Source organism: Prorops nasuta, unplaced genomic scaffold (genome assembly GCF_024137725.1).
Source record: "Prorops nasuta isolate Cenicafe-Biocafe unplaced genomic scaffold, Cenicafe_Pnas_1.2 PNAS00022, whole genome shotgun sequence".
Lineage (NCBI taxonomy): Eukaryota > Metazoa > Arthropoda > Insecta > Hymenoptera > Bethylidae > Prorops > Prorops nasuta.
The window spans coordinates 1,616,970-1,629,744 of record NW_027116819.1 but is presented as its reverse complement, the minus strand read 5'-3'; the positions used below and the strand labels follow the sequence as shown (position 1 = coordinate 1,629,744).

The 12,775-nt window shown below is 35.4% G+C and overlaps 1 protein-coding gene across 1 annotated transcript; it reads left to right on the top strand.

Annotated features, from left to right (window-relative positions):
* Window positions 1–9,824: 9,824 nt before the first annotated feature.
* On the top strand, window positions 9,825–12,164 carry LOC136781470 (E3 SUMO-protein ligase ZBED1-like). Its single transcript, XM_066740378.1, has 3 exons — window positions 9,825–10,140; window positions 10,881–11,417; window positions 11,500–12,164. The coding sequence occupies exons 1-3, from the start codon at window positions 9,825–9,827 to the stop codon at window positions 12,162–12,164; spliced, it is 1,518 nt and encodes a 505-aa protein (XP_066596475.1).
* Window positions 12,165–12,775: the final 611 nt, after the last annotated feature.

The following is a 12,775-nucleotide window of genomic DNA, read 5'->3' as shown; positions in this document are numbered from 1 at the left end:
TGGTTGATCTGTGTTATGAAAAAATTGGTATCTTGGATTTTTATTTCTGATTTTATTTTCGTAATAGAGCTCAACGAATCAGTTATTATAATGAACGTGGCGTTAAGAATCCTTAATCTATTTGTATAGTCGGTGATTTTTTTTATTGCCAGCCATATCACAGACAGTTCTGCTGAGAAGATGTCAGATAATTCATTAAGTTTAATTTTGGCTGAGATATTTCCAGAGTGATTCATTAGTGCAGATCCACACAATTTCTTGGTGTTATTTTCTCCTGGTAATTTAGTTCTGGCAATTGAGCCATCCGTGTAAAATATGTCTTGAACATTGTCGATTGTTGAGATCAATTTGTTTAATTCTATGTTGAATGTTTCATTTGGGTTTGCAGCGTTTTTGCATGCATACCCTATGTTTGTTATTGTCCTAATGGTATCTTGTTTGTTGAAGGATGGGATTTTTAGGTGTGGAAGGGAAGGTGATCTGTAGATGTTTTTGTGCCAAATTGAGAGTTGTCGATGGTAAGTGATGAATATTGGGATGTATCATTTTGATGTGTATGGATTATCTATTATGTGTTTGTTTAATGAACTTAGAGTCATGATAGTAGGGTGGTTTGAAAGAGCGAGTCTAGTGAGTAATAATTTTGATAGATTTATCTTTATGCTAGTTAGTATGTCCCATTTGTTGGATAGAAACCAGGTAATGTTACCCGAAGCTGAGAGTGAAAGGCCTAGAGACATTTTTAACAGAGAAAGAAGCATGCTATTGTAACTGTTTATTAATGTTCTGTTAGTGGGGTTGATATATACTAATGATCCCCATTCAATTTTTGGTCTAGCTAAAGTAGAGAAGATTTTAATTAGGGAGTTAGAGTGACATCCCCAATTTGTGTTAGTAAGCCATTTGAATAGGTTGTGAAGGCTTTTATATTTATTTCTGGTATAAATGATTTGTTTATTCCATAGAAGTTTATTGTCAAATATAACTCCCAGGAATTTATGTTCGTCCTTTGATGTAATTCTTCCCAGATTGCAATCTAGAAAAGGTACTCTATCTACAGAAGTTTTTCTTGTGAAGTGTACCATTGTTGTTTTGGAAGGGGATATATTTAGTCCTAAATTGTTTAAAAAATAATGAATGTTGTTTAGAGAATTAGCCAAATAATTCAATGATTCGTTAATGTTAGAGTTTATGCAGTAAACTACTATGTCATCTGCAAATTGAATGAATTTGCAATGAGGATCAAGGCTGTTTGCTAAATTGTGGAGATAAATATTGAAAAGAATTGGGTTTAAGGAAGAGCCTTGTGGGAGTCCTAAAGATAAACTTCCCTGACTCATTAACACATTATTGTAATAGAATTTGATATTCCTATCTATTAAGGAGTAGAAAATATATTTTTGAAGATTAACGGGTATTTGTATTTTAGACAATATTTCTATTAACATGTTTGGTAATACAATATCGAAGGCGGATTCTATATCAAAGAACACGGCAATTAACGGGATCCCTCAAGCCCTCTGTAGCCAACATTACGGAACGAAAAACGAGGGAGAATTGTCCAGCGCTATTTTTCAACCGATTTCAATGTTTTTGGGCTTATTGGAATCGTTAGGACTCGCCTTTCGTCATAAATAAAGCCGTATTTTCTAAAAAACGTAAAAAAATAAAATTGTTTAAAAATTCGCATTAATAATATTTAAACGCAAAACAAATCGAAAAATCGGGCTTCTTTATGACGAGGTGCCAGACCTAACGATTCCAACAAGCCCAAAAACATTGAAATCGGTTGAGAAATAGAGCCGTACCATTGTCCCGCGTTTCTGAGGTGGACGAAAACCAAAAATTTTTAGGAAGGCAGCTAGGCTTCCGCCCCTCTCGTGGCTCACGCTAACGTGTTCCCCCACTTCAGCATCCAAACTTACTGCGAAGCTTTCCTCATATTTACGCTATTCCCCTATCTGTAGCTATACACATATAAATACCGCTAAAATAATGTTGAGAACATTTCGTTTCGCCGATATAATGAAATTGCTAAAAATGCAATTATCATTTTGAAATAAAATTGTAGAAAAGGAGATTTCGTAATGCTTGAAATATAGGGCATACGGCGAAACGCGGGACAATGGTACAGTCGTATTTTTCAACAGAATTTGATGAGACTAGTAATAATTAAAGCCATTCTTCATGTAGATTGTCCTAAAGAGCTCACATTTTCGATAAAGCTTATAGTTTTTCAGCTATGAACGATTGAAGTTGCACGGCGCACAAATACATATTTCTTCTCTCGCGTAGATCAGCTGTTGTGCACGTCCATCTTCAATCGTTCATAATTAGAAAACTATAAGCTTTATCGAAAATGCGAGCTCTTTAGGACAATGTACATGAAGAATGGTTTTAGTTATGACTAGTCTCATCAAATTCTATTGAGAAATACGCCTGTACCATTGTCCCGCGTTTTGCCGTAATTTCACCTCTTCAAGCGTCCTGACTCGTTCATTCTCCAATTTATTTCGGAACAAATGAAAGTACGATTGCACATTGAAAAATTACATTAGAAGTTCTCGATAATGTACATGCTGCTATGAGTATTTCTTAATCTTATAAAGTTTGTCGTAGAAGGTGCAATGCAATAAATTTAGAAGGGCAATTTCGCGATTGAAAATAAGACGCACATACATACATGGTAAACGCTATGTGTGTTTGTTTACAGTACACTCACGAGTCACTAACACAGTCGCACCCGTATGTAAGTAGGCCTACTATGCTGGTGTACATACGCTGGACGAGGCAACAAGCTGCAGAGGGGAGAGGGGAAGCTAATTTTATTTACTTCGAGTATGCATCTTTTTACAGTTCGCGTTGTAATGACCAAAAGAAGCGTTGCAAAATTATGAAAATATAAAAGCGTCTCCCCTTTTCACGCTCTATTCAATGATGCCACCCAACTTGTTGATGCATTTTTACTTTGCTCGAAATAAATTGCAGCATGAACGAGTCAGGACGCTTGAAGACCAGAAATTATGTTAAAACGCGGGACAATGGTACAGGCGTATTTCTCAATAGAATTTGATGAGACTAGTCATAACTAAAACCATTCTTCATGTAGATTGTCCTAAAGAGTTCGCATTTTCGATAAAGCTTATAGTTTTCTAATTATGAACGATTGAAGATGGACGTGCACAACAGCTGATCTACGCGAGAGAAGAAATATGTATTTGTGCGCCGTGCAACTTCAATCGTTCATAGCTGAAAAACTATAAGCTTTATCGAAAATGCGAGCTCTTTAGGACAATCTACATGAAGAATGGCTTTAATTATTATTAGTCTCATCAAATTCTTTTGAAAAATACGACTGTACCATTGTCCCGCGTTTCGCCGTATGCCCTATATTTCAAGCATTTCGAAATCTCCTTTTCTACAATTTTATTTCAAAATGATAATTGCATTTTTAGCAATTTCATTATATCGGCGAAACGAAATGTTCTCAACATTATTTTAGCGGTATTTATATGTTTATAGCTACAGATAGGGGAATAGCGTAAATATGAGGAAAGCTTCGCAGTAAGTTTGGATGCTGGAGTGGGGGAACACGTTAGCGTGAGCCACGAGAGGAGCGGAAGCCTAGCTGCCTTCCTAAAAATTTTTGGTTTTCGTCCACCTCAGAAACGCGGGACAATGGTACGGCTCTATTTCTCAACCGATTTCAATGTTTTTGGGCTTGTTGGAATCGTTAGGTCTGGCACCTCGTCATAAAGAAGCCCGATTTTTCGATTTGTTTTGCGTTTAAATATTATTAATGCGAATTTTTAAATAATTTTATTTTTTTACGTTTCTCGGAAAATACGGCTTTATTTTAAACAAAAGGCGAGTCTTAACGATTTCAACAAGCCCAAAAACATTGAAATTGGTTGAAAAATAGCGCTGGAAAATTCTCCCTCGTTTTTCGTTCCGTAATGTTGGCTACAGAGGGCTTGAGGGATCCCGTTAAATTTGATTTGCTGATAAATGCTTTGTAAACTTCCGACGTGAAAATTAGTAAGCAATCATTGCATGAGTTATTGGGTCAAAAACCGAACTGCATAGTGGGTATAATGTTGTTTTTCTCTAAGTGTGATGAGAGTCTGTTTGAGATTAATTTTTCAAATATTTTTTTGAGGCAATTTTGTAGCGCTATAGGTCTGAACTTGTGTGAGTTTGGTTTTTGAATTAAGATTATGTCATAATTATTCCATTCTTTTGGGAATAACCCCGTATTGAATATTTGATTGTATATATTGAGTAGTCTAATTCTGAAATTTGTTGGGAGGCATTTAATTATTTCATTGCTTATAGTATCGGGACCTGGAGATGTAGAGGATTTAAGTTTTTTCAGTATACAGGCAAATCTTTATTTTTTATAAAACCTTCTGATAAAATGGAGAAATAATAACTTAAATGGAAACTGTATTCATTAAGGGTTGTTGAAAGTTAAATTGTAGTAACTTTGGTCCTCTCCTTGATAACACTATTATCTCTTCCAATCTTCAATTCAATAACTAGAATCTGAAATAAAAAGATTTCAGCGACATTTAGAGAAAATGAGGGATATAGCCTAAAATACAATAAAAATGTTGTAATTAGGTAGGATAAGCTGGAATGATAAATTCTAATTGTTAAGATTCTGTTAAGAATAGATAACATGAAATAGTTGCATACAATTGAAGTTTTCTAATTAAATAAGTGCAATGGTAGTTAAACTTTATAAAGCAAAGCTTTTGACACAAAAGTCACACATTTATTTTCAATGTAAACATTATACGTACTTATTCTACAAACAATCTTTTTCCCTCAACAAAATTTTTAAGCACCATTAAAACCATTCAGTAGTTTTTGTATATTCCAGTGGATTAAAGAAAATGCAATCAATGCAAATCTTATATGTATACAACTCTTTCTCTCGGTCAAAGAATCTACAAAATTCATAAACTAATTAGAAAAATAGGTAAACTTTTCCCAAACTTTTGAGATATGAAAATATCTTTGTCTAACTTGAAATAAACATGTATATATATATATATATATATATATATATATATATATATTATAATGTAATGTGCTCCAATTACATAGAGGTGCTAATTCAACTTTATAAAGTAAAGCTTTTTGGACGAAAATCACAGTTTTCTTTTCAATGCAAATGGCGTGCAACTTCTCCACGTGTGTAACCGCTATATTCAGTTGAAGAGAAACGTTTCAAGTGAATAGACCATATTTCGCGTTCATCTCGAGTACGCGCGCGTTCAAATGATCTTAACCTGCTAAATCGTATATTAGTAGAATAAAACCAAAATTTATAGAAAAGTTGCATAAACCCAATTGTAAATTACTATTATTAGTAAATTATAAAACAAACTACCAACAAAAAACCCACAAAGTGGTAAGATAATAATAAAAATGGATAAAATGTATTATCCAATCGCGGATATAGCACATAAAAAATCGCGAACACAAACAAACTCATACTCAGAAGACAATGTTGAACAAAGAGAGATCACCTCTGTAACTCAACAAAACAACTACATCCAAGAAGGAAAAACACAAAAGGATCTTCTAGAAGAAAATAATGCTTTAGAAATAAAGAAAAAAGGTATCAAAAGGGCGTTAGAACAAAAAGGTAACAAATATTCTAATATTCATACTGGACCTTTTCTTGTCAACATAGTCTCACTAGAAGAAGGAGAAAATATAGGCAATTATCACTTAATGAAGATTAGTAAAACTGCAAAGTCTTTCATAAATACACAATTCTCAATAACTAAGGTTAATAAATTCACAATTAGCCTAAAATTCTACAATATGAAAGAAGCAAACGATTTTGTAGATCTACAAGAAAAAATGGAATATTTAAAATGGTTACCATATATACCTGACTATTTAAGGTAATAAGTAGCTCAATAGTGGCATCTATTCTGACTTCAGTCTATATTTACTTTCACTGATTTTATAGGTATTTGTTTTACATTTTATGATAAAAATAAATAAATGTTGATTAACTTTATTGTATAGATTTTTTCAATGATTTTTCAGCACCTATCAAATATATCCTGCAAAAGTTCCTAAAATTTTGTTCCTGAAAAGTGGCCGTATCATTCCTGATAACCAGTATGAATTAATACATCATATTCACTTTCACATTCACAACTTCCTTTTATTTTCCTTTTTAAATTTAATAAATACATTATTATGTATTTATATTGCACTGACATAATTAATAATTTCATTATACTTAGTGCCACCAAAAAGTTTAGTTTGGAAGTACTTTGTAAAAATCCCAAATGGTGGAAAATGTAAAATATGCCAACTAGAAATTAAGACAAGTGGGAATACAACTAATTTAAAGTTCCATTTACAAAGACTACACCCAAATATAGAGATAAGTACTGATAATGGTACTAATACTAACAAAAAGAGTCTTAAGAGAAAACAAGTTGTATGTGGTTTTTGATCAATTTAATTTTAAATTTGAATATTTTAAATTTATACAATAATTGTATATACTTATAGCATATATCTAATAGCACTGAAGGAAGAGAAGGAAACTCAATAGATGATCCAGACGATCCAAATCCATGTCAAATAGACCAATGTTCTTCTATATTGACTTCAAAGCCTTCAACTTCTATGTTATCAAATATACAACGTTCAAATTCAACTTCAACTATTAGCAAACAGCCCCGAATAGATAATACGTTATTTAAACAAATCTCATTTCAAGGTGGAATATATATATCTGAGTAATTTAAAACAAAATGCATTTCTTTAATGTATCTCTATAGTAAATACAATATAGTTGTAATTATCCAATCAGTGACATAATAACTATTTCATATTGTGCATGTAGTGTTACAGTTCAATAATGTAATTGTAATACATATATGATATAAAATAGTTAGTGTGTTACCAATAAGAAAATTACAACTAACCAGTACATTAAATGTAATGTTATACAGAGTGGAACGTTAACGCCGCACTTCCTTTAAACGGGTTATTCCTGAGACTTTTCTAAGGAAAACGCCGTTGGCCGTTTTAAAATCTAACCACTGGTTAAGGAGATATTAAAGATTAAATTTTGTATGCTATTATTGATTTTACATATGATTGCAGTAGTATTGGTATGTACGTGTGGCAAGTGCAAGTATAAGAGAGAAGTTGCTGCTATGACGTTTCACTCTCCCCTTTTATTGATTTTTTCGGAATCGTTGAGAAGTTGCTGCCGGTTAGCTGTTTTGCTTTTTTATTGATTAGCTGGAAATTTTGAGATTTAATTCGCGTTCTCGCGCAGAAACTAACGCGTATGCGCAATTTACCTACGGAGAATCTTGGTTAACTGTTATTGTGTGCTTCCCCATACCATTTAATTTCCAATGCCAAATAATTAATGGGCAAATCGAGATAATGCAAATTAAATTCTATGAGGATTGAACAGTTTAAACCAAGACTATGCTCCAGTCAATGAGCGCTCAGTTGTGCATATCTGTCGATCATTGACTGTAAGCGAGAAAAAGAAGCTATAGCCGAATAGTCGCGTCGTTGACGGTTAGCCTAATAAATGAAAATATTGCGTAATCAAATGTTTATTTACCTGATTTTATGGAGCAACTTCAAGGATGGGCAGCATTGTAAATGTGCTCCATATGGCCACCTTCAGTATCGATGCACGCCCTTGCTCGTCGGAGATTTGCTTGGACAATGGCTACCATCTCAGGTGTGATCTCCGTGATAGCCACATCCAATCGCGCTGCTAGTTCTTCCTGACCCCGCATTAGGTGTCTTCCCGTGTAGACCTTTTCTTTCAAGGCCCCCCAAAAGAAGAAATCTAATGGATTCAGATCAGAAGATCTAGCAGGCCAAGGGATGGGACCACCACGGCCGATCCATTTGCCGGAAAACTTGCGGTGCAGCACGCCTTTCGCAGTGGCCGCATTATGCGGAGCTGCTCCGTCGTGCTGGAACCACATTTTCTGCCGAATTTCAAGAGGAACCTTTTCCAGAAGGTCTGGAAGCTAATTCTCTAGAAATTCGGCATAAATGTCTCCCGTCAATCGAGATGGTAGGATGCACGGTCCAATCTGTAAACAACTCACAATGAACTTTAGTTGCAAGCATTATTAGCATTTAAGAAACGTGAATAAGTGTTAGAAACTTACCAAATATTTCCCGACGATGCCTGCCCAGAGATTTACCGACCATTTGTATTGAGATTTCTGTTCTCTTATTACATGTGGGTTACTCTCAGCCCAATGATGGTCGTTTCGCATGTTTATATCACCATTTTTGTCAAACATGCTTTCGTCAGAGAATAAGATACAATTTATGAAATCATTATCCTCTCCATGTTTTGCGAGAAGCCAGCGGCAAAACTGCAAGCGGTTCCCATAATCTCTGGGCAATAATTCCTGTACACTTGTGTACTTGTAGGGGTGCATCGATTCGCCATGGAGCACTCGCAGCACCGTGGTGTGATTGCTGCCTAAATCTCTGGCTACGGCTCGTGTGCTGGTCCTCGGCCTCTCCCTGAACTCGCGCAGCACCCTCTCCTCAAAGGCAGGAACGCGTGATGTTCTCTGCTTGCCGTTGTCCCTATAATTTGGCGCTAAACTGCCCGTGTCCCTCAAGCGCTGCACAACCATCTTGATAAACTTTTTTGTCCGGGTGTCGCCGATTGGGGAACTTTTCCGCGTACACCCTCGCGGCAACGGTAGCCGAAGCATTGTTCTGCGAGTATAACTGGAGCATATCACAATATCCAGTGTTGCTGTAACTCAGTTTTCACTAAATTTACGGTTGAAAAACGAAGCACAATTATGTCGACAAACTGGCAATAGTTTTTTCAGTTGCTAATAACAACCCTAGCGGTGCGAAAGTAGCCCTTGCTATAAAAAAAAGGGGGTGCTTGTTATTAGCAACTGAAAAAACTATTGCCAGTTTGTCGACATAATTGTGCTTCGTTTTTCAACCGTAAATTTAGTGAAAACTGAGTTACAGCAACACTGCATATTGTGATATGCTCCAGTTATACTCGCAGAACAATGCTTCGGCTACCGTTGCCGCGAGGGTGTACGCGGAAAAGTTCCCCAATCGGCGACACCCGGACAAAAAAGTTTATGAAGACGGTTGTGCAGCGCTTGAGGGACACGGGCAGTTTAGCGCCAAATTATAGGGACAACGGCAAGCAGAGAACATCACGCGTTCCTGCCTTTGAGGAGAGGGTGCTGCGCGAGTTCCGGGAGAGGCCGAGGACCAGCACACGAGCCGTAGCCAGAGATTTAGGCAGCAATCACACCACGGTGCTGCGAGTGCTCCATGGCGAATCGATGCACCCCTACAAGTACACAAGTGTACAGGAATTATTGCCCAGAGATTATGGGAACCGCTTGCAGTTTTGCCGCTGGCTTCTCGCAAAACATGGAGAGGATAACGATTTCATAAATTGTATCTTATTCTCTGACGAAAGTATGTTTGACAAAAATGGTGATATAAACATGCGAAACGACCATCATTGGGCTGAGAGTAACCCATATGTAATAAGAGAACAGAAATCTCAATACAAATGGTCGGTAAATCTCTAGGCAGGCATCGTCGGGAAATATTTGGTAAGTTTCTAACACTTATTCACGTTTCTTAAATGCTAATAATGCTTGCAACTAAAGTTCATTGTGAATTGTTTACAGATTGGACCGTGCATCCTACCATCTCGATTAACGGGAGACATTTATGCCGAATTTCTAGAGAATTAGCTTCCAGACCTTCTGGAAAAGGTTCCTCTTGAAATTCGGCAGAAAATGTGGTTCCAGCACGACGGAGCAGCTCCGCATAATGCGGCCACTGCGAAAGGCCTGCTGCACCGCAAGTTTTCCGGCAAATGGATCGGCCGTGGTGGTCCCATCCCTAGGCCTGCTAGATCTTCTGATCTGAATCCATTAGATTTCTTCTTTTGGGGGGCCTTGAAAGAAAAGGTCTACACGGGAAGACACCTAATGCGGGGTCAGGAAGAACTAGCAGCGCGATTGGATGTGGCTATCACGGAGATCACACCTGAGATGGTAGCCACTGTCCAAGCAAATCTCCGACGAGCAAGGGCGTGCATCGATGCTGAAGGTGACCATATGGAGCACATTTACAATGCTGCCCATCCTTGAAGTTGCTCCATAAAATCAGGTAAATAAACATTTGATTACGCAATATTTTCATTTATTAGGCTAACCGTCAACGACGCGACTATTCGGCTATAGCTTCTTTTTCTCGCTTACAGTCAATGATCGACAGATATGCACAACTGAGCGCTCATTGACTGGAGCATAGTCTTGGTTTAAAGTGTTCAATCCTCATAGAATTTAATTTACATTATCTCGATTTGCCCATTAATTATTTGGCATCGGAAATTAAATGGTATGGGGACGCACACAATAACAGTTAACCAAGATTCTCCGTAGGTAAATTGCGCGTACGCGTTAGCTTCTGCGCGAGAACGCGAATTAAATCTCAAAATATCCAGCTAATCAATAAAAAAGCAAAACAGCTAACCGGCAGCAACTTCTCAACGATTCCGAAAAAATCAATAAAAGGGGAGAGTGAAACGTCATAGCAGCAACTTCTCTCTTATACTTGAACTTGCCACACGTACATACCAACAATACCACTGCAATCATATGTAAAATCAATAATTGCATACAAAATTTAATCTTTAATATCTCCTTAACCAGTGGCTAGATTTCAAAACGGCCAACGGCGTTTTCCTTAGAAAAGTCTCAGGAATAACCCGTTTAAAGGAAGTGCGGCGTTAACGTTCAACCCGTATATGCTGGATAAAATTAAATTTTATTATAATGTCATTTCAGATGGAGGATCAAAAGTAGCTGAAATTACTAATAAACTCTTATTTATGATAGCAAAAAATAATTTACCATATAATACAGTGGAGAAAGAATGGTTTAAATTGTTTATGCAAACAATTTTACCTCTTTATAAAATTCCAACAAGGAAAACTATAACCCAATTACTTGATGAGAAATACGAAGTATTATCGAATATGATAAAAAGTCAGTTAAAACAACTTTCACAATTATCTTTAACAACTGATATTTGGACGGAGCCATTGAACACGAAAAGCTACTTAGGACTAACAGGTCATTACATATTGGATAATAATCATAAATCAATTACGATTGGTGTGACAGAGCTTGATGAAAGGCATAGCGCATCAAATATAGAGAAGTGGCTGAAAACAATTATTAAAGTGTGGGAAATAAATGTAGAAAGCATAATAGTAATTGTTTCTGATAGCGGATCTAATATTAAGAAAGCAATAAAAGATGCTTTTGGAGCTGAGAAGCATCTATCATGTTTTGCGCAGTCTAAACCTTATTCCAACAAAAGTAATAGAGTCGGATAATATAAATGCCATAATTAAGCAGATAAAAAGTATTGTTACTTATTTTAAAAAATCTGTTGTTGCAGCAGACAAGCTAAGAGACATTACGGAGTTAAAATTAATTCAATCAGTAGAAACGAGATGGAACTCCACATATAACATGTTGTCTAGATTTATAGAATTATCCAATAAAATTAGCTCCATTTTATTGAAGCTTCCACATGCTCCGTCAATGATCAAAGCATTTGAACTTCACACTGTAAAAAAGTTTGTTTCTCTTTTGAAACCATTTGAAAATGCTACAAAGATAATATCAGGTGAAAAGTATTTGACAGCTAGCAAAGTTATACCTATCGTTAATACTTTAAAAATCAAATTAATAGAAACAATATCAGAAACTGAAATTGGGAATGAAATGAAACATCTATTGTTAGAAAAATTTCAAGAACGGTTTAGCAACATTGAAAACGAAAAGATTTTAACAATTAGTACAATTTTAGATCCAAGATTTAAAATTGTCCATTTTAATAATGATGCAGCTTGCACAAATAGTATTAATGAAATTGTTAAACTTATAAATGAAGAAAGATCAGAATTAACAGTTGAAAATAATACTACTAACGTAAATGTAACCATAGGTAGTGGATTCTGGTCTTATCATGAAAGCTTAGTACATAGAATTAGATCTGAAAGAAGTTTAAATGTTCAAGAGAACGAGATACCACAAGACTTAAAGTATTATTTGACATAACCTCCAATAGATATAACTATATCTCCTATTGAATTGTGGAAATCAAACAACACAGAATTGGGTAAGCTTGCTAAAAGGTATCTGGCGGTAATAGCAACCTCTGTTCCTTGCGAAAGAGTTTTTTCCAAATGTGGTCAAATCTTAACTGAAGAAAGAAATCGTCTAACTGGAGAACATCTGCAGCACTTACTATTTCTAGGATCTTTGTCGAAGGATGATTGGCATTTATAATTATGGGTATTGTTAACTTTCATGCAGCAACCAATGTTATTGACGTCTTTTATATCTTGCTCATAGTCAATTTGATGGCTTAAGTATAGCTATCTTCTTTCTGCTAACACTGTGCTAATATTATTTAAGTACTTATAAATATTAGTTTATTAAATATATAACTTTGCAATTTTATACAGAGATTTATGGATAGAATGAAGAGAAATCACAAATTATTATATATTTATAAAAAAAAAAATAAAAATAATTATCTTGGGGGTTTTAATGTAATAAAATATTCAGTGTCTACTATCAAATAAATATAATCTTTTATTTTAACAGTTCAATTTATTCATATTAGCCTCATTTTCAAATAGTTTACAGTAATACACAATAAAATT